General features: G+C 39.2%; 2 protein-coding genes across 2 annotated transcripts in view; one reads left to right on the forward strand and one right to left on the reverse strand.

Annotated features, from left to right (window-relative positions):
• The window catches only part of LOC139722955 (exosome RNA helicase MTR4-like), a 34514-nt gene extending 23538 nt beyond the window's left edge, over positions 1-10976 (reverse strand). Inside the window, exons 1-5 of the mRNA XM_071634237.1 lie at positions 10821-10976; positions 5638-5724; positions 4854-4983; positions 4379-4491; positions 3626-3800 (exon numbers count right to left, since the gene is read on the reverse strand). Of these exons, the coding sequence (XP_071490338.1) occupies positions 3626-3800; positions 4379-4491; positions 4854-4983; positions 5638-5724; positions 10821-10924 (609 nt within the window). The 5' untranslated portion in view covers positions 10925-10976. The remainder of the gene's footprint in view (positions 1-3625; positions 3801-4378; positions 4492-4853; positions 4984-5637; positions 5725-10820) is intronic.
• Positions 10977-16262: 5286 nt separating this feature from the next.
• Positions 16263-26310, forward strand: LOC139722928 (uncharacterized). Its single transcript, XM_071634211.1, has 11 exons — positions 16263-16421; positions 17369-17489; positions 19059-19159; positions 19744-20220; positions 20851-21000; positions 22007-22042; positions 22336-22501; positions 23356-23450; positions 24446-24788; positions 25038-25362; positions 25984-26310. The coding sequence occupies exons 1-11, from the start codon at positions 16288-16290 to the stop codon at positions 26151-26153; spliced, it is 2118 nt and encodes a 705-aa protein (XP_071490312.1). The 5' UTR covers positions 16263-16287; the 3' UTR covers positions 26154-26310.
• The last annotated feature ends 551 nt before the right edge of the window (positions 26311-26861 follow it).

Raw genomic sequence — 26861 nt, forward strand, 5'->3', positions numbered from 1 at the left:
GGTTTACATAGAACTAATTTATTTAACAGGTTATTATACTGCTGCAATGTACCAGTGACAATCCCAGGCAACTACAGCAACAAATTAATACAAAATCTAAAGACACAAATAATATTGGGTGGGCCCTTAGGGGGCACCCCCCCCCCCCCATGCCATAGCACAGTTGGGCAAAAATAATGTAAATGCACAAGAGGATATTTCTTGACATTTGTCTGAAGATTTAATTTTTATTCAACATTTATGATTACACAGAGCCAGTAATAGATTAAGCAGTTCCAAGTATAAATATATTGACATGACTAAGGGCTTTTTTGTTTGTTTGTTTGTTTGTTTGTTTTTTGATGAACAGGAAAGTTTTTATCTACATAGAGTGCTCCACCCATAATACCTTGCAGTACTACACAAAACATGGATATTTTTGTGCTTGAAAAAAATATCAAAATATCTTCCAGGTCATGGGGAAAAAAAACATGTATCAACTCATAAATATGCATAGATATGTATGAAATCTATTGTGATATATTTCTCCTTCTTTTCTTTATTTTACTCCTGATGATCTCCATCATCAATTGATTTAAATGAAAAGTGTCGCACTTTTAATATTTCTCTGTGAAGAAGAAAAATAAATGCTTTTTTGGTCAAAAGAGCATTATTTTATTCCTAGCTTCAAGTAATTTAACTGTTTTTCTTTTCCTTTTCACTGATATATCACGGCTTGCAAATACATTCGAGATACCAAGAAATCAGACTTTGTAACGAAAGAATACTAAAATCAATATAAAAAACTCTTCCTGTTCATAATTATCATGTGTTGTATTACAAAATGTCCCTGCATGAATAGAATAAAGTAATCAACAAATACACACTGTATGAACAATTTTTTAAAAAACCCTATAGAATCCTCTCTCACTTTGAGCAACATCAGTGTTAAGTTTCAAATAATAATGAGTACATGCCTTACGTACCATAATAGAAGATGAGCCATGTTAACTACATGTACACCACACATTTAAGTGCAAGAGAAGAAATATCTGTATGTGCATTTGCCTTGAGGTAGAAACTTGACTAAGCTTCCTGAAAAAAAAAAATGCCAGCAAAAGCAAACATTGGTGAAGATTGTTAAACTGTTGGTATACAGCTGTGCAGAAGTTTGTTTTTTGTTTTTATAGAAAATGTGGTTAACATGCAATCATGTCACTGATTAGGGCTACAAACTTTGGTAGCTTTATCATCCCGTAGGACTGGGAATGTACTAATTTGAGTGCATATACTGCATGTGGCAAACTAAACTTCCCGATGATTTAACCTTAAACTTGTGCTGAATCAAAAATCGAAAGCTCAAGCTGCCCCCCCCCCAAAAAAAAAAGATAATCGTGGTAAATGAATGAATAAATGAATTTAGAAATAAAATAAAATTAAAAAAAATATCCATGGACATACCATGGTAATGACATCATTTCCTATGAAAGGGATTGCTGTTCTTTGTTGTAAGTTGACTTCCCAGATGTATTGAAATGGCCAAAAGTCAAAAAATTTGCCTCAGTTGTAATTACTGTCATGGTAACTGACGTTACATACTCGTGTATGACGTTTCGGTAACTGACGTTACACATTTTGTAGTGTTCATTTTGACTCTCCAGTATGCCAAGTATCCTTATTTCTGGTATCAAAATAAAGGCATATGGGCATACATTAGAAATCCCAAGTTACATCATACAGCTCACTTCCTTTGATGAATAAACTTAAAAATTCCTTGTTTTTGGTAACTGACGTTACATCCATCATTACCAAAGTAATTAACAGTTTTTATCAAATTCTTTAAAGCTACCAGCTTTTTTTTCTATCTTGTGGTAAAAGACTTCTCTGGTAACTGCATACATATGAAAGATTGTTGTTTAGAGTACTAATAAAGTGGATATACAGAGAGTAAGTTATGCAACAATACACTCTTTTCACCAGTGAGTTATAGGCATATTTTGGCAGCCATTTTTTGGCAGCCATTTTGAAAATCAAAATGGCTGCTTTTATTGAAAAACATAATGATTCTTAAAACTTCAACTCAAGTACTGTCTGAAAATGTATGGTGTTTGAAACAAATATCATTTTGAATTTTTGGCACCTGTGTCCTAGTGACCGTGGAATTGCCCTGCAGCAAAATATTTGAAGCTTGTTTGTTGATTACGGCTACGAGTTATGGATACTTGTTTTATTATTAACAATTTTTATGTCTACTTGCATCATACATTCGTGAGAAATTTTTGTTAGGATTATCTTCTTTAAACGTGTTACATGTGTGTTCATATACCTTTTTAATCACATTAGACGTTATACATTTATTAGGTGGGTTGTTGTTGTTGTTGTTTTTTGGTAGCTGGAAAAAAAGCACAGGATTGTTGCATATTACAAGTCTAGTACACATTGTATTTCCCAATGACGGCTTCTTATAGTATAATAGTATAGCATAGTCAGATTTCCTTGCACTGAGACTACATGTATGTTACTTTTGTTTTTACATTGAATGTTCATATTGATACGTGTGCTGATCATAGAAAGTTCACACAAGGTCCTGATGATACAGTAACATTTGTGAAGCTTTAATGTTAAATACAACTATCAGGTAAATTGTGTTCAATTATTACCACAATTTGTATGTTTTTTATTGTTTTTTATTGTTTCTATTGTTTTTATTGAACCTATGAATTCATATTTTGTTATTATTTTATATTTGGATCTTGTACGATTCATTTGACTTTTGACTTTTAAAATATGCGTCGTTTTGCACACACAGTTTGGATGATTGCATGTTATAAGTTATTTGTATGGTGTCGAAAATTGAAAGCATTTTTTTATTTCTCCCTTTATTTTTATTGTTTTTTGGATATCAATATCTTGAATAAAAATATATGAAATTCTCTGAATTTCTCAAAATCAGTTGCCAAATGAGTGTCCATTGGGTGTGTGTAATTTCAAGTTAGTAGCTAATCTAGAAATGCCCGTTGCTATGGAGTGAATGTATGCTTGACTTATGAGTGAAAGTTGAATTTCAAGTCAAACTTTAAATGCCATTATCTCAAAACCGACTTTCGCTTTATGAATTATGAAAAACAACCATAACTTTGCTATTTTTTCATCAATTCATATAAATGAGGTATCATTTTAAAGGAAATTTTTCACTTTATCCAGTAATGTCAAAAATGCAAATTTGATTTTTGCCTTGAAGTGTTGGGTTTTGCTGTAGCAGGTCACATATGTCTAACACTTCTGACAATTAGTGTACAAGATGTGACACAGACAGTCTTATGAAAATGCCCCTGAACTTTGACCCAACTTATAAGTGCCAAATAACTATTTGGTCAATTGCCCTCTCAAAAAAATATTCATGTACCAAGAATAATAATAAAAATAGTCATTAAAAACATTTCTCATATCATTGTGTAAACAGTGAGAGTCTAAATCTGAACATGACCTTAACAATAATCTGATTTTTGATTATCAAAACAAAACAAGACAAAACTGGGCTTCAATCTTATGTCTCTTTTACAGTTCATGATAAAACAAACGGCTAACCTATGTCACACTCTCACAAGTGCTTTCTCTAAACCTCAATTCAAACTCTGATACTGACCTCTGTTGTCATGATAAGGCAACTGGCCGATGGGTTGATGGTGACGTCACCAGTCATCAAACCCACATCCTGGAACTCCTCAAACATCTCCCGGTACTTCTGGTTGCTAAGGGCCTTGATGGGTGTGGTGTAGATGACCCTCTGCTTGTCCCTCAGGGACATAGCAATGGCATACCTTGGAGGAAGAATAACACAGAGACAGAAAGGTGGGAGAGGGAGAGATTATTATCCTATTATAAGACCTACTTTAATCTCTCTGGCCTCAATGGACAACCTTTGTTCTCCTTACCTTTGCCAAAAGCACAGAAAACATGCAGGCACCATTATACATTCCTACAGCAGTAAATGTTTTTAGGAATTTGCAAAGGCTTCTGGTGTTAACAAACATGCTGAAAAAAACAACAACTTTTGTACGCAGACAGAAAGAATTCACTCCTATTTCACAAGAATATATTCATTTTCACAGCATACCTTCTGTTTTCTATAGACCAATTCGGTTTGGGTACTGTTTAATATGGTAATTTCTAACTGGGAAGCTTCAAGTATGCCTAACAAAAGATAATTTATGCACTGACATAGCAACACACCTGGCTCATTGCATAACCCATTGAAAGTGTTTTTGATCTTCTTTGGAAGCCCCCAGTTGCAGGCACCATAAGTTAAATTGCTGTGAAGTCGGATTTATCTATAGTGCTACTAAATATATTGAGTTTCATTTGATTTTACCACTACATGAGAACAAGTGACACTCACTCTGCACAGACAGTTTTCCCTGCCGAGGTATGGGCAGACACCAGGACCGACTGCTGATTTTCCAGACACTTGATGGCCTCCTTCTGGAATGGATCCAGAATGAAAGGGTACTCCTGGAAGCGAGAAATACAAAAGTCACAGCCAGATTCAAAATTGCCCTCCCACTAGCACAAAAATCATGTCAATATGCACTCATACGACAGAAGAATGGACATTATATTCGATCAGAGTTCGATGAGAAGCTGTAGGTTTTAACAAGCATGACATTCTTTACTCATAAACATGCACAATATATTTACATCCTATGCAAGTCAAACTGACTATAAGCCATACAAGAGAAGAATAACATTAACTTGAGAAACAAATTGAACCACACAAAAAGTGGGAATAACTACATTGTAACACTACAAGTCAATATCGCACTTGACTACCCTCTTCAGAGGAAAACTGGCTGACATGCAAAAACTCTACTCACCTTTGCTGCCTTCTTGCCGGTCGGTTCTAGGGGTTTGTATTCCTCATCGATTGGAATGGCGACTTCATGGGTGCATCCTTCGAGGCATTCCACATTGTGAGTCTTGACTTGGGGTAGGATTTCTGACAAACTAATCATTAAGAGGAGAACAGGAAAACTCCTGAATGAAATACAGTATCTGGTGCACTGCTACCTGCTGCCACGATCTAAAGAATATCTGCAACAATCAATATATACTGCGATGTTGGCATCACATACAGCAGCTTCATGCCGAGTACAGTCAGTCAGTTAGCATTATACATACGAGCATATGGTATGCATGAAGGTAAAAAACAATTAACAAAACAAAAAGAAAACAAAATTGATTTATAAATTTGCATGATAAACATTCAGGAAAGAAGCAAATATTACAAATGAAATTCAAACTTTATCATTATTGGCATCTTTGATCCACAAATTGATTTTGTTTATTATGCATCAACAAAGTGAGCACAACAATAACTGCTATTTGACAGGTGAACAACGATGTAACAGATAGTCAGCTTTGCCCTTTCTACAAACAATCAGGCTAATTAGGTGCCAAGGAAAATTTTGCAAACTCTCTCTTTCCCCGAACCTGCACCCTTTGGCAGTTCTCAAATCTTAATATTGTGATGTTAAATGCCAACTGCAAATGACATCTTGAAAGCTTTTCATAGACTGTCGGAAAATTCCGGAAAATTCCACAACTTTCCACAGCCCCATCGCCAAACAAAGAAGTATCTACTCATAGTCTGTAACTTACTTGAGTTCCTCAGTGAGCAGCGATGTCTTGGACTTCTTCGGTTCCCCCAAGTCGGAAGTCACTGACTCTGCTGACCGCTTTGGGATCCTGAGGATCGAAAGATGAAAACAATGTAGCCATGTGGTGTCTGTCGGCAGATTTCCTGCTTTGCACTCACATTTGTCCCGTGGCTAGGCATGTCACATACTAGGAATTTCCAGCTGTCATATGAATGACAATAGCTCTCACTGAATTTGCCTCGACTAGAGTATCAATAAGTTGATACCACATATCTTCCATGTGCGTGTGTGTGTGTGTGTTGTATTTTGATTACTTTCTAATCTATTTTCCATCCATTCCTGGTTTATACCCCATGTCAGTGTAGGACCATTATTTTGTCGTTGCTTACTTTGCTGTATATCTGGTTTGTCTACTCTCCTTTTGTTGTCTGTCTAGACCTTGTATTAATTTGCATTAGTTTGCTTTTCAGCACTGCCTTGCAGTCTGACATTAATTCAGTAGTCACCTCCATCACCATCACTTCAGATACCTTTCCTCTCCTTCAGTTTTGTCACCTTCATTCTTTCTCTATTCAAGTGTGTTCATTCATTTCATCCCACACCTGATTCTTGAGTTGAGCCCAGACAGCTCCCATTCTCATGTAATCACCCCCTCCTGCTTCCATCATCTCATGCTCCCCTTTATCTATTGGTTGATTCATTGAATTAGACTCTTCCACTTTATTGACGTCCTCCGTTCCATTTAGTCCCATTGGTTGCTATAGATAAGCCATGTTCAGACATATTTCTAGTCGGAGTAAAAATTTATGGCACGGCAATAAAAATTCAAATTAATGCATATCTTACCACGACCCTCGTGTCCACACGATGGTCGTGGGAAGAAATTCCGACCAATTTATGTGCGAGGGTCGGTGTAACTTTCGGAAGTGGTAGCGCCGCGCTCGTCGACCATGCGATTGCACGTTTTTACCAGTGGCATTTGTCTTCTCCATTCTTTTTGATGGAAATTTCTGCATGAGCACTGGCTTCTTCGTCGCGATCGACTAGGTTAGAATATTGCTCTACACGCGCACGTGGAGTCGCAAAATGTCAACATTGCGACTTGACCCAGAAAGTTTTACCTAGGTCATAAGGCATGTAAGTTCATAGATACTCCGAGAGCTTGTCCGCACGGGCAATTTACTCCGACCGGCTAGTCGTGGTAGCGAGATACTCCTGAGAAAACTCAGGAGTATCTCGTTTGGAGGAAGAGGTCGTGGTAAGTTCCTCCGATCGGAGGAGGTTACCACGACCTTGTTCAGACGGGCACTACTCCGACCTATCCTCCGAAGTTACTCCAACCAAGCTTCCTCCGACCCTTCCTCCGAAGTTACTCCGACCAAAACTGCCTCCGTCTGAACACAGCTATAGTTTGAATATATGTAAATTATGTTCATGAAGAAGTTTACTGAGGGCGAGTTGTCCTCAGAATAAAACAGAGCATTATCAGGCTTCATCGCCTTCGGTTCATCCTAGACCCCGTTTACAGTGCGGGGCTGGGCCGAGCCGCGGCCGAGCCCCGCAAATTGGTCCGTTTACACTACCGGGCTCGGCCACGCTTTTAATTCAAACCTTTCAAGATTTTGTCGTAGTGGCGCTCTGCTGGTAAACAAACGCAATTTGGTATAGTCTGGTTTTCAGACCCTTTGCCAACTGGATTCCGTGGCGACAAAGTCGCCGTTCTGGCAAAAGCCTTTGCCTAAGGAAAAATCCTTTGCAGGACAAAACCACCTTAAACTATACTAGTTTTCGACGTTGAGGGGGTTAATATCCTGAATAGCGAAATAGTACACACAGAGGGTTTGGAAGCCAGATTAAAATTGGCCGCGCATTTGGCCCAGTTTGCGTTTACACTGAGAAAAGGCCTGGCTTGGTCGCGGCCGAACCGTGGCTGCGACCACCTCCAGAGCGTGGCCAAATGTGCGGCCAACTTTGGCCTCGCATTTGGCCTTCTGCGCGTTTACACTGAAATGAAGGTGGGCTTGGCCGCGGCTGAGCCGCGGCCGAGCCTCGCACTGTAAACTATTTGTGTCTTCTCAGTTCTCTCTTATTTAAATTATCTCCCCATCTCACAAACTACAGTTTGTTACCGAATCAAGAACATTTCACATTCATTTTGACACGCTACAACTAGTGGTCTTCACATTTATTTTGAATGCTACATTAGGATTATTACCAGAACTTCCCCTTGACTATCAACAGTACAAGGTCTGGACTTTGTGCAGTGTTTGGGGAGTTTAAGAGTACAATTGAACCTCTCTTATCTGGCCTCCCTTTATCCGGATCTCTCTATCATACGGACGCAATCTCGCCGTGATTTTAAAAAAAAATAATTACGGGAGGAAAGGGGGATTCCCAATTCCTTGAGAGCTCCTACACAAACACACATGAATTACATATTACTTCCAACATGATTAACATACATTACATCAAATTTCCTTCCAAATTGCTTACCTTCAGACATTTGAACATCCCCAAACATCCCCAAATGTAACAATGAAAAGGTTGCAGTATACACATTACTACATGTGGTACTACAATGGGCTACAGCAGTACATGTGTATGTATATGTACATAAAGCATTGAGTCTCCCGTATCCGGCCAAATCCCTTATCCGGATGAGCCCCAGTCCCGACTTGTCCGGATACGAGAGGTTCAACTGTATGTAGGAATAGGCAATTCTATCATCAAATACCGAGAGTCAAAATAGCAACATTTGAGGCTGTCACTGCACAAGAGAGCACAGGTCAGTAAGGTACCATAAAACATGGAAACAGGCTTGAAAGCGTAAGCATATTTCATATTTCATAATTCATATTTTCTTTTCCTTTTGTCACTTTTATTACCGGTAGGGGTCTACTTGAATAAAATTGTATATCTGTCTAGAAAACTGACTAGTCTAAGTCATGGACAGCATGGTAATAATTCACATCAACTTTAGAACCATCTATAGTAAGCCATCAAAAATTTGATCATCGCTTGACTGAGCTCTAGTACATACTCATTACTATAGATCTCAATGTTCAATATTCCACTTAGTTTAAAGCATGTTACCCTTGATTCGACTGTTTCCATGACTAGACCACTCTTACGAATATAAATTCCCTGAAATTCATGAATAAAAATAGGGCAAATCAAGTGCGAAATTCAAACTATGCTAACAACCTCCACACGTGTTCCGAAGAGCACCACAGTGGGCCATGTCGCCGGACCCCCGAATCATTGTCGCGACCCTCCCAGGTCGGCTCGCATAAGCAGTTCAATGAGTAAGTAACAGGTAAGTAAAGTTGCACAGCAACACATAATTATAGATTTGCTTCATTCCACGTTATGAAATTACTACTAGTCTGTTCATCTGCATTGAATCTGTACAGCGTGTACAACTACAGCCATGATGGCAGCCATTTCTGAGATAATTTGTGCGTTTACGCGCTATTTATATTTTTCATGCAACTCTGCCAGAATTTGCGATATTCACCACGGTTTGACCGCAACATGTATGCATTGAATCTCTCCCACAGCGTAGAGTATATTGAGTACCGCACTCCCATAGTGCGATGTATAGAGGTCTGCAGTTCCGTCCGCGTGTGGCACATGCGCTAATCCATTCATACTGTGTTAATCATAGGCAGCGCACGGCGGTACGTCGCGAGTTGGGAGCATGGACATACAAGGTCTAACAATGAGCACAGACATTCGAATCATGCACGCTATTTTGCTTCCGCAATTTTGGCGGTCGAAAAATGGGTAACCGGCTTTACTTTGAGATCTTGACCGAAAAATCAGTCTGCATCTTGTTGGGTATATGTTTCGCGCTGCGGAGACATAGATCTACAGGGGCGGATCCAGGAATTCCGTAAAGAGGGGGCGCGTTTACAAAATTAAAGGGGGGGGTGCACGCACCCCTCCCCCCATTTTTTTCTTTTTATTTCTTTTGCTTCAACAAAAAATAAAGGGGGGGGGGGGGGGGGGCTTGCGCCGGTTGCGGTCCTCCCTGGATCCGCCCCTGGATCTAGGGTTAGACTGCATCTATCTGGCTTCACAGAATCCCCTTGACCGAAAGATCGGTCTGTATCTGTCCGTCGGGGAATGTTCCGCGGAGACTACGTCTGGCTTCACGGATCCCCTCCGTATACAGACCGAAGTCAATGATCCCAGCTCCTGTGTGGAGCAACGCGCACAGATCAAACGTTACGATAAACCAAATTTCAGACAGCTTTTTTACATTCAAACAAGTTTGACACGACATGACACATTATGCAGCAATATTTAGGGTTAATTTCTCACATTGTGCAATCGAAATACTCACAGTAACTCGGTTATAATGCAGAAATTTTATCCGTATCGCAACATCGCCGTTCACTAGCAGTAAGTTGCCATTTTGAATCTATTAACCAATCACATGCGAGGTACGTGTTTTAGTAAAAAAACACGTAGAAACTACCTCGCATGTGATTGGCTAATAGATTCATACTGTATGTTTCTGCAGTTTGAACGTGACGACGCGACAGGCTGGTTGATGTATGTTTTACGTTGAAAATTCTACCGAAATATTGGATTATTCATTAATCTGGTGAGTGTAGTCTATTCTTGAATAGTTTATTTAACTATACAAGCTTAAATTTGCCGACCTAGGGCCGTGAATTAGACGCAATCGAGAAGGGTGAGGTACCTCACCCAATTTTCCATAGAGACAGTGGTTGCCTAATAACATCCACACAGCAATGGGTACTGGTACCTTCCGTCTGTCTAGGGAGGACAGCGTTAATCGCAAAATATAAAAGAGTCCTCCGGACAGACGGATCTTTCTGTCTAAGAATCCCCGTGCTGTGAGAGCCAAAAATGAAAAAAAAAAAAAAAAAAATATTTTAAAAACTCCTCCCAACAGTCACACTTCTAACAGACGAATTATTCAGTCTGTTTTTTTAGAACATGATTATCACACGGTGGGTTCACGCCACGCCACCGTACCGTATGCGCATGGCATGGGCCCCACGACTGTCCACCATCAGCATGCACCACGTCAAGGTCAACATGGTCAATCATTTTCAAGCACATCTAAATTTTACAACATGTATGGATATGAATGGGACTGAGCTGTGTGAAACTCGCAGTCTAACTTATTTAACTTTTTCGTCTACATACCTTTTATCTGACCCTTTCTCTGAACTTGTTCCTGGCTTTTCTCCTTTTGATGTCGTTGCATCATCGAAAACACTGAATAGATCTCCTCCAAACGCGTCTGCCATTTTATTTCTCCCTTGTTTGGTCAAGCCTTCCTGGCGTGAAAGAGGGGATTCCTATTTCGCCATACGCACGTTGTCAATATTGGTGAATCGATTATGTTCACAACCTGATCGATTATATTGTACACTGTTTTACAGTACTAGTAGTTGTCTTTGAGGTTTTGTTGTGAGGGCCATGCAGGGGGATTTGGAAGGGGAGGGGGAATGGGGTAGGGTAGTAAGAGGGAAAATGGACGGGATTCAGGGTGGTCGGGGGGTTTTGTGTTTGTTTTGTGTTTTTTAACCATAAACTTCAATCAATGGATATTGATATTTTAAGTTGGATTGAATGAATGTTGAAAAGAAAGTATCTTTGGGTTAGTGATTTAGTTAATAAAATTTGTAATGTATGAAGGAATAAAATTAAAAAGAGAATAAGGGATTAGCAGTGTAAAGATAGAAAAAAAAAGAGATGTGTATGTGGATTGTGAAAAAAAAATGTATCAGAGTGTATCAAAATGTATTAAATTGATGTTAAGTTTCGGTATAAATTTTGTTTCCATAGATGAAAATGATTATGAAATTGGTCCAGAGAGTTTTGTATAAATTTGTTTGTACATTGTGCTTCCCATTGATGAAGAATAAAATAGTATTTAAAACAAAACCTGTTACTGATGAACAGGCCGTGGAGATAGATCGTCAGATGTGAACACCTTTTCGAAACGGGAGCCAATGAAAAGGATTTGACAGACTATATATGAGAAGAAGAAAAAAACAGGAGAGCGGAAGAGGGGGTCGGGATAAGAGGTCGAGGGGACGGAGGAAGAAGAAGAGGAGCAGGAAGAGGAGGAGAAAAAGGAGAAGAAGGAGGAGGAAGAGTCGTTGTAGTGGAAGATGTCCAGGACAGTAGGGCCTATACGTGTGATATTATAGTTATATAATAGGTAGTAAAAACAGATGGTAAGATGCATTGGAATGAGGAAGAGAACATAATTAAAATAACACTAACACCGATAATATTAAAACACCTGCTGCATTCCTTTACAAGTTTGTTTTTTACTCTTCTAGTCCCTAATACATATGTTACTTTGCATGAGGACGAACTCGGGAGGTTTCAATTCAATGCAAGTTTATTTACATTTTTAGACAAAACATAAAAACATTATACATACATTTCATTTTTTCTATATCAAAGGAATAATACATTGTGAAAGGAACAAAGTGTATAGCAATTGTGAAGCATTATCATAGTAGGCCTAAGATTATATTGTAATGACGAAACATTGTGATAAATCACCGAGGAGAACAATATGTATTTAGGAAAAATGGAGGGAAACGCTAAAAAGATATTACTTGTAATTAAAAGAAAAAGTACTGATATTTAAGTGGTTTGAAGTCCACTATACACCATAGACAAGACTGTCACCACAACAAGACAACAGGAGAGACTGTATATACAACCAATTACCTGCAAAACATCGAGAAGTGGTTAGCTGTGGAGAGAGAAGAAGAAGAAAAAGAAGATGAAGAACGAATGAAGAAGAAAAAGAAGAAGAAAAGACGAAGAAGACTCGAAGAAGACTCGAAGAAGAAGAAGAAGAAGACGAAGCCAAAAGATGATGAAGATGAAGAAGAAGAAAAAGAAGATGAAGAAGAAGAAGAAGAAGAAGAAGAAGAAGAAGAAAGGAAATGCAGAAATTAAAAATAAAGGTATAACTGCATCGGGCGTGTTTATCTAATGGGTTGAAATAGCTTGGGCTCTATATAAAATTAAATGAATTGAGGTTTTTTAGTATAATAGTTTTTGATTTGGTAAATTAACCGAAAAATAAATGAATGAATAATTAAACAGATAGATAAATAGATAAATAAATAAACAAATAAACAAATACAACAACATTAGGAACTCCACGTCAAACCATCTGTAAGTGAAAGAAATAAACAAAACAAAAACAGAGACTCCAACCCCAAGCACCTTCTGATCTGGAGATTCTCCCGCCCGAAACCCTTAGCAAACGGGAGACTCCAAGTTCATGTGTGCGAAGCGCGAAGTTCCTAGGGTTCTAGATGCTCTCTGGTGCTATCTAAGGCTTATTTTTTCAACATACGATAGCAATAAGCAAGAAATCATTTCCAACGGGAGACACAGAACCAGGTCGGGAGTATTTAAATCTCAAGCGGGAGAACGGGAGATTTTTCAAAAATGGGTTTTCGGCGGGAGATCTCCCGTCGAAAACGGGAGAGTTGGAGTCTCTGCAAACATGCTCCGCAAAGCCACACTACACTCTGTAATCCTTTTGCATCTCAATTACAAACAAATATAAACACCGTCTGTCTCAACCTTCTCCTACGAAAATTTCCGTGTAATTAACGTGAAGAGTGAAGTTTTCCCTATGCTTGGCGTGGCCGTTGCTATTATATGTAATAACAAATCAGTTAAAAAATCAGTAATGCAATGATAATGGATAAATTTGGTGTTTTTTCAGTCAGATGTTAAATTACTGAGTAGAATGTGATCAAAGAGCTTTATGAGTATTGGTCCAGATAGTGAGAAAATCTATTTGAATGTGACGATGGGTGCGTGCGCTTCAACGAAACTCACTCTTGGTTGCAGAAATCGAGTTAAAATACTCAGATACGCAAAGAGATTTTTCCATGTGGTGGGGAGGAATTTCTCTTTGGTACAAGTAGTAGACGACGGAAAGACGACGACATGAAGAGAGCCCTCACTCGGCCTCTGGTGTTATGTTGCATGGTGCTCATTTTCTCATCAAATCTACAGTATGCGACATATCTGCGTGTAAGAGTGAGAACAGTTAATTTTCGCTAATGCAGTAGTCGCGTTGCGTAGCCAGGTAGCAAAACAACACGGGAGCCGACTACAGTGCTTTCAGGTAAAATCATACTTTTCTATGTATCAACTGATGTAAGCAAGTTTCTGTATTAACGCTATCGGCACTCCTATTTTATGTTGTAGAGCATGTTAATTGTTGAGAAATAAGTGTAAAAAACACAATAGAGAGGGAGGGTTTCTTGTAGTGTGATGCCAGTCGATGGTCGCTGCGCGCTGCGGCTGCGCTGGCTATGCCATCAGTGCATTGCAGTTCGGGAAACCCACTCACAAGGGGGGCCCCTCCTTATAAGTAACCCGTCCCCCTTATAAGTAACCCCGTCCCCCTTATAAGTAACCCCCGGGGCACCCCTTATAAGGAGTCTCCACGCTTTTTTGCAATGCAACGCGAAAATGAAAGGACTGCGGCAATTCGCTTGATTATGTCCATAAAGCTTCACAAGTTTCCTAGTTACTCACGAAATTTGAGCAAAATCGGTTTGAGGCATCATATCTAAAATCATGGATTTAAATGCGATGTCAAACGACCCATGCGAATGCTGACATGCGAGCCATTACTGGCGTGAGTGTCGCCAGGCGCGGCGGCGCGGCAATGCTTGAGTGCAGACGTGGCGACTGAGTACGTACTCGGTCGCCACGTCTGCACTCAAGCATTGCCGCGCCGCCGCGCCTGGCGACACTCACGCCAGTAATCGCTCGCATGTCAGCATTCGCATGGGTCGTTTGACATCGCATTTAAATCCATGATTTTAGATATGATGCCTCAAACCGATTTTGCTCAAATTTCGTGAGTAACTAGGAAACTTGTGAAGCTTTATGGACATAATCAAGCGAATTGCCGCAGTCCTTTCATTTTCGCGTTGCATTGCAAAAAAGCGTGGAGACTCCTTATAAGGGGTGCCCCGGGGGTTACTTATAAGGGGGACGGGGTTACTTATAAGGGGGACGGGTTACTTATAAGGAGGGGCCCCCCTTGTGAGTGGGTTTCCCGAACTGATTGGCCATTATGGGTATGGAGTGTTTGTGTGTTGACCGACAAGTATGTGTAACTGTTAACAATAATTCCGCGAAAAACTTCTCTTTTATAATAATGACATTTGCTGGGTCAGTTTTTCGCTTCTTAGACAGACACCTTTGATACATACGCTATTGCGACGGTTTCAACCGTTCTGGTTGAACGCAACTGCAACCAAGTTCCGCCCCCGCCCTGCGCCCGCATAAAAATGGTTAAATTTATTATTATTTTCTTGCAGCTTGGTTTTCAAACCAATCTGTGAAAAATATGTACAGGATTGATAAGTTAACATTTTGACTCACCTCTTCCACTGTTTCCTCCTGTTTTCTGGTTGTTTCTTCTTCTGGAAGAAGAAGAAGGGTTTCTTGTAGTGTGATGCCAGTCGATGGTCGCTGCGCGCTGCGGCTGCGCTGGCTATGCCATCATTGCTTTGGCCATTATGGGTATGGAGTGTTTGTGTGTTGACCGACAAGTATGTGTAACTGTTAACAATAATTCCGCGAAAAACTTCTCTTTTATAATAATGACATTTGCTGGGTCAGTTTTTCGCTTCTTAGACAGACACCTTTGATACATACGCTATTGCGACAGTTTCAACCGTTCTGGTTGAACGCAACTGCGACCAAGTTCCGCCCCCGCCCTGCGCCCGCATAAAGATGGTTAAATTTATTATTATTTTCTTGCAGCTTGGTTTTCAAACCAATCTGTGAAAAATATGTACAGGATTGATAAGTAAACATTTTGACTCACCTCTTCCACTGTTTCCTCCTGTTTTCTGGTTGTTTCCTCCACTTCTTTGCCTTTGCAGCACTCCCCAATTCATCGCAGCCTTCGTTTGAAAAATGACCACGCAAACGTCTATGGCAAGCCAAATGCTCATTCACAATATTACAAAGTTAAATTTAGCGCTCTAAGTCTAATGACTTACTAGTACTTTAGTCAATAAATGTAAGTGTACCGATATAATGATTGTATGGAGCATTTGGGATTCAGTACTCGATGATTAAAATGATGGAGCAAAAAACGATATCAAATCGATAGTGGGTTATTGTTTGCAATCGTTATATTTTGCGTGCACTATAACTTTTGTCATGCACTGCCGGCCTGTATCATAAGTATGTATGCTATTTTATATTGATAAATAGTGCATGGCATGAACAGGTTTTTATATTGAGTCATTCCAGCAATAGATCTAACGTGTTAGACCCCCTACTAAATAGGACTTGATCATGTTGATAATAACACCCATGCATGAATTGGAGAACCATTGCATAAGAAGACCATTGAATCATTTACATTGCTTTAGAAGATTTGCCATTAAATGCAGCCTATTTTCTATGACTATGTAGGCCCCCAATTGCCCAACAAGGTAGGTACAACTACAAGAATTCTAGAGTTCTGCTTCTAGTCTGAAGTTAAAGGAAAGCAATGAGCGTTTGCGTATTCACGATCCACTTATCTCTTATGCTTGTTCATTTTGAAATTCCACCAGAGAATGGATCCCGAGCTTGAGTGGCCAACATGAGTCGGCGGGGAGGAAATTTTGCGTCGACAGCGCGAAATGCTCCCTTCGGAACAGACGTCCAGCCCACAACAAAGGTCAAGATTATTGGAGGCAAGGCAGTAGAAGTCGCAGAAAGAACACCACCTTCGAGGTATTTAAAGACAAGATGTGCATCAAATTGATCGATTAAATGGTTGTATATTATTGCACAAGCATTTCTTTCAAACTTAATTCTGAAGTGTAAGGATGGATGTTACTTTCAATTTTCTTAAAACATGAATTTGTTTGAATTTTAAATGAATGAAACAGACAACAAACATCAGAAAGAAAAAAAAATGAATAAATGAACTGTTCTTAAGGCCCCGTCACACTACAGCGAATGCCCAACGAATGCCCAACGAATGTCCAATAAATTGGAAAATGTGAAGATATGTTCACGTCCGTTGGTAATACTAGAATAGTTCGTAACATGCTTGGCGTTCTTTGTATTCATTAGCTATTCGTCGGGATTCGCAAAGATACGCTGGAGACGATTTTTTTTTAAAAACATGTCTAAAATCTCCAGCGTATCTCTGCGAATCCCTGCAAATAGCTAATGAATTCAAAGAATGTCAGACATGCAAACTGTCTTCGCATTTTCGAATTCGTTAGGCTTTCGCTTGGCATTCATTGGGCATTCGCTGTAGTGTGACAGGGCCCTTAGATTCAACCCTACTGTAAATCACCTCCAGTCAAATGTACAGCTGCATATCTTCATTTGCATTTCCATGGAATCAGTAGCTTACTTCTTTTTCTTGTGGAAATACTTTCTACAGAAGCCATCAAAATTGATTAGCACAGGATGGAAAGAATATAGACAAGTTTGTTGTTAAGATGATTCACATGCTTTGAGATATAAGCCTTGTTTGTGCCTGTCAATATTGCATGAAGTTGCCAAAGTCTTGAGCTGTGACCAACCTCACAAACTTTACAAACTGTAAAAATGAATAATTTGCCATAGCCGTCCTGCACAAGTCCCGCACAAAAAAAAAAATACTATATCTGTGCATCACTAGTAAATTTCTGTTTGTTTGGTTTGTTTTTTTGTTGCTGTTGCAGTGCCAGCAGACAAAAATCTGGTGAAGTTCTCAGGAATGGGCCCCATGGAACCCCACCCATGCAGTATCAGCCTCCTGTTAAGGAGAGTAATAACAACAGCTACAACAACAGTCCAGAACCAGTGAGTATATTTTTGACACAAGTTTATGTAATAAAAATATGCTATAAGGCAGTGCAGTGCTATCTGTTGTTTTGATAAAATGATAATAAGGAAAGATCATTGTTAATCAGTTTGCACAAAGACATAACATAAGAAAAATATCAACTGGTGTAGAGTAGTGACAGAAATGATATTTTCCATTCTTTGTGTCAATCATTGTCACCCTTATTAGACTTTTTTTTTTCTATAGTTACTCTCTCCATTTCCCAGTTGTTTACCTTTGAAGAATGCACTATTGTAAAGTATGCAACAGAAATGTATATACTGTATATGCCATATATTTAGCGAGGCTAAATTTTCGCATATCGGGACTTCAGACGATTTCGCAAGTGGTTAAATTCGCGATCGTGGAGTACTGTATGGAACAGAGAAATATATGTGTGTGTCACATTCATATCGGGATCAGAGTCATTACTTTGGCATGTCTTTAATTTCGCGAATAGCACCTGACTCCAAATTCGTGAAAATAAAATCCCCATGAAATATTCAGCGTGTACAGTAGTTTATTTCTCTTGTTTATGCCACTGTTTTGTGTTATTTGCATGAATCATAATGCTACAAGTGTACTTGCCTTTCTATTTTTGTGAATGTGCCTATCCTGTATTTATTTAAAGAAAACATGAATAAATAAATGAATGAATAAACAAATAGATGACTAAATCAATGAACAAATGAATAAATTTAGATAAAAATCCATTATTAGGTTTACATGTAGCATTTTCAAAGCTGATCTACTGTAAAAGTGGAAATTTTCACGTGTTGAATTTTTTGCGCATTTCGCGCAGAAAAACTAGCATGAAAATAAAAACCTGCAAATATTTTTGCTTGCCATGATATGTTCCAGTAGTTGATGTCTTGATTCTGCGGAATTAAAAACATGCGAAACTCTTCTTACCCGGCCGAGTGCGAAAAATTAGTCGCGCGAAAATATCCGCTTTTACAGTAGTTTTCAGGCAAGTTGTGAGACATGATGCGTTCATATGATTATGTGATTGAAGGCATGTTTATGATATTTTTGTGTTGTGATTTGCCCACACTGTACCAAGACAGTTCATATTTCATTGTCTTCAATACTTTGTAAAATACCACAGTATGTGAGGTTAAAGGTCCAGTTTACCTTTGGGAGTAGTGATTTTAAAAATGTTCAAGATATCACGTTTGATGCATATGTGTAGGTCAGTTGTATCACAAAACATGCTACCAAATATAGAGTTTTGCAATAAAGCCTAAAATATATGGAGATATTATCACTATTTTTCTCATTAAACCATAACTGTGGATGGTTTAGTCTGAAAACATTTTTATCATAACTATTTTCACATTTGTATATTTAATAATACTTAACATTGATTATACTGGTTCAAATTTTTTACATTGCTTGTTTCTATCCCTAGCTCACATTTTAGAACTATTATGAAGCACTAATGCTGGGTTTTTGTTTCATCTACAAATGGTAAATTATGCCTTTAAGGCTGGTTTTGCTGCTGTAAACATCTTTTCCATCATGATCGTATGTGTCTACTATTTCAGCTACCCAATGGCTACAGGAAGATCTATTCCCAAACTGCACCCAGAGACATAAGCAACTCACACATTCACTCAACTGGCAGGATCCAGGAGGACAGGTCAAAGTCAGTCATGACTATCATTTTTTTTTCTTCTTTTTCTTTTTCTTCTTCTTATCATTGATGTTATCTTCATTATTTGCTGTTGTCATTACTGCTTTCATCATCAGAAGAGGTGGTAGTAGTAGTAGTGTTGTTATCATTGTTTTGACAGATTGTTTGTTGTTGTGGGTGGTTGTGAGGCCTTGGTGAAGTTTTACTCTTGTGCTTGTTACAGAAGGTTTTCAGGAAATGAGCTAAACATTGTGTGAATATATTGGTACTATGTACACATTTTATCATTTGCAGCCCTGATAGAAAATTAATCTATATAATTGTGTCCATATGTTTGTAGCATTTTGGATTTCAAAGTTACTTGGCATTACATACAAGAGAATATCTTTAAAGCTTCAGAGTGAAATATGGTCAATATGTTCCCAATACATATTCCACTCAATCAGCTCAGGCAAAGAAAAATTGCACCGTCGTTTTGTATTATGTATTTGAAACTTTCTGCATGATTGAGATGTAGATGGCAGTATTTGCTACATGAAAATGTGGAGAAATACTGGTATGAAATAATGGCTGCACTGAATTGTCTTTGTCTTCAGACCCCTACCTCCGATTCAGGGAGAGAGCAACCAGGATGCAGGTGACCATGGCGAAGATCGGAGCTCCAGCAACGGTCAGGAGGACCCGTTCACCATCAAGGACCTCCTCCGCAAGCCATTTCCCGTCAAGCTTGCCTCCACGCCGGTCTTGTCGCCGATCGCCAACAAGCCGTCGCTGACGGAGCAGGTGTCGCAGCATTTGGCCAACTACGACGCCCTCCACTTCAAGGAGATGTACACAGACCTTGCCGAGTTCGACCACGGTCTCCATGGTTACGTGTCCCAGGCGCAGATGAACATGGTCGGGCACCAGCACAAGCTCCCGATCCCCCTGACAACGCTCAGGCTACTCTTCTCAAACTTTGCCAAGGAGTCCAATCCAGACATAGTGAACTACGAAAAGCTGATCCAGTTTCTGGCAAGGGCCAAGCTCGGTTCAGCCAAAGCGCAGACACTCCTCCAAGCAAATGTGGAAAAGTGAGGATGTAGTTGCTATACTCATTGCTTAATCTCATGATAGTAAAAACATCTGTTACGAGAAAATTGATCCAACTTATCAAAACTGCTGTTCTTCCTGAACTTGAGGATGTTCTTGAAAATTATTTGCATGGTTTTGTTTTGTTAACTGATTTCCATACTGTACATTATTAAAAAGGGTTGAGTTTTAAACAAAAATGAGAACTTTCAAATTGTAAATCTTTTGGAAGTTGAACGACTATTTCAAATTACGCATGATATCGATGAATACACAGCCAACTGTACTATGGACTTAGAAGGTTTAAATAGTCAAAGCAAAGATGTGGCTTTTATGTATAACATTTTCATGTCATGACATTTTTATGTCTTGTGATTTTTTTTTTTTTTTTTGTCGCTGAATTCTGAAGAAAACAAACAAAAAGGTTTGGCTTGAATTTATTTGATCTATTCAACTACAGCATTTATTTGAGGCTTCAAGCCTGTGTATGATCAATCTGACAAATAGGGAACAAATGTTGTTTCTGTGGGATATGCCTTAGATTTGTGAGTCAGTTGTGTCCTTCTATTTTTCCTCCACGTGCACATTCTCTCTTGCTGATGCTTGGTCAAATTTGTGTGGTCACCATGTAGATTTGTGCATGAGGCAGAGGACCAGGGGGCAACCGACCAGGAGTTGGCCAGACTGGACAATCAGATCAAGAAATACGAGGAGCACGAAGAGGCCAAGAAGCGACACCAGGAGAGAGAGAAGCAGAAGGAGAAGGAGAGAAAAATGGCCAAGTATGCTGTAGTACTCTAAAAACCAATCATATGCAATACATTCTCTTAACTCTTTATATGCCATGTTCGCACGTCCGACTCAGTCGACCGCATGCCAACTTCACATATTCTGCTCAAATGCACAAACCCGCCCAAACCGATCGATAAATCGCCAAATACCACAGTGCAGCGAAAGCATTTCTCGTGATTCTGTTCATCTCACAAAATAGCTAGCATTTTATGTGATGATTGAATAGCAAGCGGTGTTCCCTTCTGGATCAGCATGTAGATTCTAAGTCTCTGTCACTGTTTTGTGTGTAAAAGTCATGCCTGTACAACAATGTAGCTACTGGTCATTTGAAGGATAAAATAGTCATATATTTCTTATACATTTTACATCAAAGCAAACCTTGGCATTTTATCTACAACTTTGCTCACTTCAAGTTAAGATTAACAGAAATCTATGAAATTTACATAGATTTGAAAAACGTAATGTTTTCCCAAGGAATGACTGAGTTGGTGTCTCAGAGTAATATGGCACACAGGGGTTCCACTATGGCACATACAGAGTTAACTTGTACCTGGTATTTGTAGTATTGAACTTGAACTAGGTGCATAGAAAAGGCAAAGCAACATCCAGATAATAATGCCATACATTTTGCTAGCACTATATTGCCTTAAAGACTATTTGGCGAGTTGTTGAATTCAGAATTGGTCTGTGTGTTTGTGTCGTAAAGATTTAGGAGCCATCCAGTACCCTGTTCTCTTTTATGTTGCCCAGTTGCTCCGCAAATTTCTTAGGTTTCATTTTTGTGGGAATTTAAGACTACTTAATAACAAGATGAACTTTGGAACATCCTTTTCACTTTGTTTTTGTTATGGGGTTTATTCTTTGCAGTTTGCAACAGCACTTTGTGTGATAGATATTTGTTGTCTTTATGAAATATGAGTATTGTGTGTGTTTTGTCCGATGAACAGACTTTCTCTAACCATTGTATCTTCTTGTTCCTTTTCTTCTCACTTTCAGACAACAAGAAAAGTGGAAGCCATCATTTGAAACAAAGTGAGTAAATAAAAAAAAATGTTAGTGATATTAAGATTTGTTTTTGTTTTGTTTTATTCTTTTAATCCATGCTGCATTATGTGTTTTCCTGTATACCTTCCTGTGTGTGAGAGAATGTTTTGATTCTAGTACATTGACATCAAACAATCCTTTGGTGAGTTGAATCAGAGGACTTTCATGTCTCAAGCAGACCCAATACAAGCCGAGAAAAACTGCTTCCCTGAAATGTAGTTGACCATATAAAAACCAGCCATTGACCATCTTCCTTTCCTTTTCTTTTCTTTTTTTCTAAGGAAACCTTTGAGGACCTTTTCAGAGCTGGATGATGCCAAACTGATTCGAACACTCGAGGAGCAGTTCACCGACGGCAAGAAGAAAAAGACGATCGACATCGAAGGGATGAGGGCCATGTGCTTGAAAAAGGACAAGCACCAACAGGGAACTTTCTCCCAGAAGGATGTAAGTTGCCATGACGATAACTTGAAATAACTTCCTTCTTGAAGATGAGGTCATGAAGATGAAGATGAAGATGAAGATGAAGACGAAGAACACACATCTTAAATCAAAGAAGTGTATCTATAATTTTTACTTTTTTCAAAGAGTATAAAGCAGAGAATTTGAGAAATTTACTGGAAAGATGGAATATTACACCTTATGGAAATGTTTGTTTATTTTGCATTCTGCTTGACTCGGATGAAGATTAGAGCATGCTATTATATTTGGAATATATTATAGTATTTGCTAAAGTACTTTCACTTACAAATGCATATATGAGGTTCACTGATATTGGCCCAATGCAAAATATCAGTTGTGTCAGTGTTTAAAGATATTAATGTAAGATTAGACATTTTTTTTTTTCAATAGCATACATTGTAAATTTACAGATTGCTTTGTCTCTCTCTTTTCTTGTAATAACTATCAATAGTAGTATGTTACAGTATACTTTAAAGCTGTATTTGGCTAGCTACAACTGTGTTTTAACCATCAATTATCTTAAGACCACAGAAATAGTAGAATATGATTTTTTTTTTAAATAGTCACACAGAAAATGATGCTCTATTGGTGAGTAGGACATTGAAGAAAGTCTTTCACTTTCATATTACTCACGATAATAAACTCTGAATCAAATATTGCTCTATCAGAATATTTAATGTGAGCTGTCAGTGGCAACCTCCATTTTGTCTCTATGCATAAGAATATTTCAGATATCCAGTTAAACTATTCTTGTCTTGAGATTCAGATCAGCCACTGACCTGATGAAGCAATACTTGACATTTTTATTCGCTATTATGTTATCCCATGTGATCCGACAGCTGGATGAACTGTTCTTATTCTACCGGATCCCGATCCAAGGCTCCCTTCTCAACAAGATGATTCAGAGGATGGATACAGGAAATGGACAACTCAGGTATGGTGACCTTTGACCTTCACCACTTTAAGGGATTGTATAGTTTTGGTTGAGACCTAATTTCAGGTTTCTAACATTTTTTGGTGAGATAATGAGAAACCCCTTATGAAATATGAAAGAGCATGTAATTCCATGAGGAATTCAACGTTTATTTGATGAAAATTGGTTTTGAAATGGCTGAGATATCTAATAAAGTGTGGGAGCCACCTTTTATTACGATCGCTTTGTTTTACTTTGTTTTTGGATGTTTCAGTCATTCCAAACCCAATTTTCATCAAATAAACTTTGAATTCTTCTTAAAATGGTATGCTCTGTACTATTTTATAAGTGTTTTCTTGGTATCTTGCAAAAAGTTAAACGCCCAATTCTCATCTCCACCAATACTGTACCATCCCTTTAAGAGGGTTTGTTGTCTTTAGAGTTTTTTGTGGCCCATTTAGGGGAAATAGCTTATGGACTAGAAGACTTCAACTGGCTTTGAAACTTGTTTGATGTCTTTGATTAAAATATGTTTAAAAAAAAGCAGCAACAAAAACAGTCAGTTAACTTTAAGTGTTAAGATACTAGGTTAAATCTAGGATCATTTCAGTTAGGGAGCATTGTCTGTTTCTTTCAGACCAATTACATAACTTGTGTGACCGAATCAGAAGCAAAGTATGTTACAGTGAACTGAGTAAATGGAACAAACTGCCAGTATTACAGGTCACATTGGCGGAGTTTATTGTACATGTTATACTTTTAGATGTAGTAAGATATTTCTTTTCCTTTTTTCAGTTGGCAATAATATTTAACTCTTTCAGACCAATTTTGTGACTTGAGTGACCTACACGGTTTGTAATCAGAAGCATTCAAAAGCTGTTTCCAGCGTGTACTGTTAGATGCAATAAGAAATCATTACTGGTCATATTGATTGATTTGTCATAAAGTCCCAGACAGATGTAGGCATTTTGTTCAATACAGAATTCAAGAACTGTGTGTTATGTTCTTCTCCCCAGCTGGATAACCCTCCTAGACTTGCTGGAGAGGGTCAACTCTGGAGACATCTCCACGCCTCGACAGGACTCCAACCAGTCCTCGCAGCGGGACCAGAGAAGGTCCTCCGAACAGCTTGGTGCTAGGAACAGCCCCAGCATGGACCACTGGAGCAACCCCGCTGTGGCAGGGCGTAGTTCCAGGGAAGGGTCCAGAGATGGGGCCAGGCTAGTGGCTGACCCCCACCTGAGACCCGTCGAGTCCAGAAGGCCCAATACTTGGCCCAAAAGACCAATCAGGGAAGCTTTGCCATCACCAGAGCCAGATAATGTAGCATCCCCGCCCTGGCTAAGGCAGCCCTTGGCTGTAAGTAACTAGACCCCCTATGGTTAGTCGGAACTCTTTAATTTAATAATTTCCATGCTCTTTGGTGCAGATTTGATGACGTTAAAAACAGCAAGAAGGTTGAGAGATGTGGTATAAATGAATATGTCGAGTGAGGGTTTCACAATAAAGAGAACAGGATTGTAAAGAGCTACACTATGAATTTCTATGTCTGAATCGTGTAATCTGTGATTACCTCAATCCTTTTCATGACTTTTTCCTTTTGCGCAGAGGATCGAAACGACTCAACGCAAGCACGACCCCGATGTAAGTCAGGTGGAATTGGAAATCACGAGAAACGACACGCCAACCGACCAGCATGTCACCCCATCCCCGCCCCCCTTGTCGCCCCCATTCGAGGGGGAGGACTACGAGATTGAGCAGCTCCGGCGGGTGGCCAAGGAGTACCGCCAGCGGCCCCAGCAGCGTCACCGGGCAGAGCAGGACGTCGCGGCGACGTCGCAGCAGCAGAACGAGAAACAGCGGAGAGAGGACTGGTTCAAGGGCTTTCTGCACCTCGCCAAGGGACTGTACAGCAACGACGCAGCCAAGACAGGTTTGTGTCAGTACTTGCGAGACTCATGCTGAATTAGTATCAGATGCCAGCCAAGCACATAAAGAGAGAAAATAGTGCAAAGCATCTAAGCATGACCATTGTTAAGTGCTGCCGAGCTAACTTTGATTGATCAATATCTAGTCACTGAACAAGCTGGAAATGATTTACTTACAAACAAAGTCTTATATGACACATTTGCAGCATATGCACACTAAGTTGAGTGTACATGTAGGTGTATGTTGTAGATGAATTTATCGAGGATTAACACTTCACATGCTAATTGCAAAATTTACATACTCATCAAAGTGCCACCCGGTACCTTTTTATTATCACAATGATGATGCAATTGTTCCAATGACCAATTGTGCTGTTTTAGATCACTGTAGATGCTTATATTGTACCATCATGAAGTACATTCATCATTCTTTATTTTAGTAGATTAACGGTAGGGAAAAATCTTGACTGTTGTGATTACAAAGTTTCTTTAATCTCTCTCCTTGATGATGACCCTATCACTTTTGGGATCAGTACTTCCAAACACACTATCTTGGCCCTTGAATCTCGAAGAGTTGTTGAACAAGTCATCTTCTTTGCTTTTATTATCTTTATTTTTGCCCGTAGGTTGTCTCGACAAGGAAGAGATGTTTCGCCTCGTCACCAACTACAACCTGATCTACCAGCTGGGCATCTCGCCGTCTCACATCAAACGTGTTGTGGAGACTTGCTGCCACGAGGGGGATGAAGTCCCCATACAGCCTGTCCTGGAGATCCTCCGGCAGAAGAAGAAGTGAATTGACGACCCCCTTTGTGGCGGGTGCGAGGATTGCGACACCGTGTAAGCTATTGGTGCCGGGACAATCAAACCTACGTTATTGAGCTCAAGGCTGAACCTCAGCGATTGTTTGACCATTCAAAGATACCATACTGACAGACAGCAGTGATAATGAGGAAGAGAGAGTATCCCTCCGGAATGGATACAGTGATGGGTTTTCAGCACTGAAGGTTCTGTGGCTGAATCTTCAGTGATTTTACCTGATCAGCTCGTCTTCTTTATAACTAATATAAAGATGTCAGAGCTGCCGTGTTGAGTTCCACAAAAATGAGAATGACATCATCTGTTTTGTGAGTGTTTGTGTTTTCTTTTCTCTCAATTCAGTTTCTCATATGCTCTGGCCTTCTGAAAAACTAATGCCAGGGATGACACATCAGGGGTAATTGATGGAGCCCAGAATTGGCCCCAAATCCAGAATGTTTGCAGGCTGATTGTTGTAGTTTTATTCATCCAGAATGTTAGGCTTGAGTCATCCCGCAAATATTTTCATCTTGCCCCTGTGGCATGGAAAATTCTACTGCTTAAATCAAGCATAAAACTGATAACTTAACTTTCAACCTGTCAGAATCCAGTATGTAGGCTGTAATTATATTCCTTGTTTTATTCATTAATTTGTCAATGTAGCCAGTATCACTTGCTTTGTCTTCTTTTATGTCAATGATTTTTC

This window comes from Diadema antillarum, unplaced genomic scaffold (assembly GCF_040938485.1).
Source record: "Diadema antillarum isolate AM-2024a unplaced genomic scaffold, OU_Dant_1.0 scf00000178, whole genome shotgun sequence".
Lineage (NCBI taxonomy): Eukaryota > Metazoa > Echinodermata > Echinoidea > Diadematoida > Diadematidae > Diadema > Diadema antillarum.

Coding starts and splice junctions, on each gene's coding strand:
- LOC139722928 (XM_071634211.1), top strand. CDS start 16,288: ATGAGTCGGCGGGGAGGAAATTTTGCGTCGACAGCGCGAAATGCTCCC. Junction 21,001..22,006: donor AAGGAGAGAAAAATGGCCAA/GTATGCTGTAGT, acceptor TCTCACTTTCAG/ACAACAAGAAAAGTGGAAGC. Junction 23,451..24,445: donor ACAGGAAATGGACAACTCAG/GTATGGTGACCT, acceptor TCTTCTCCCCAG/CTGGATAACCCTCCTAGACT.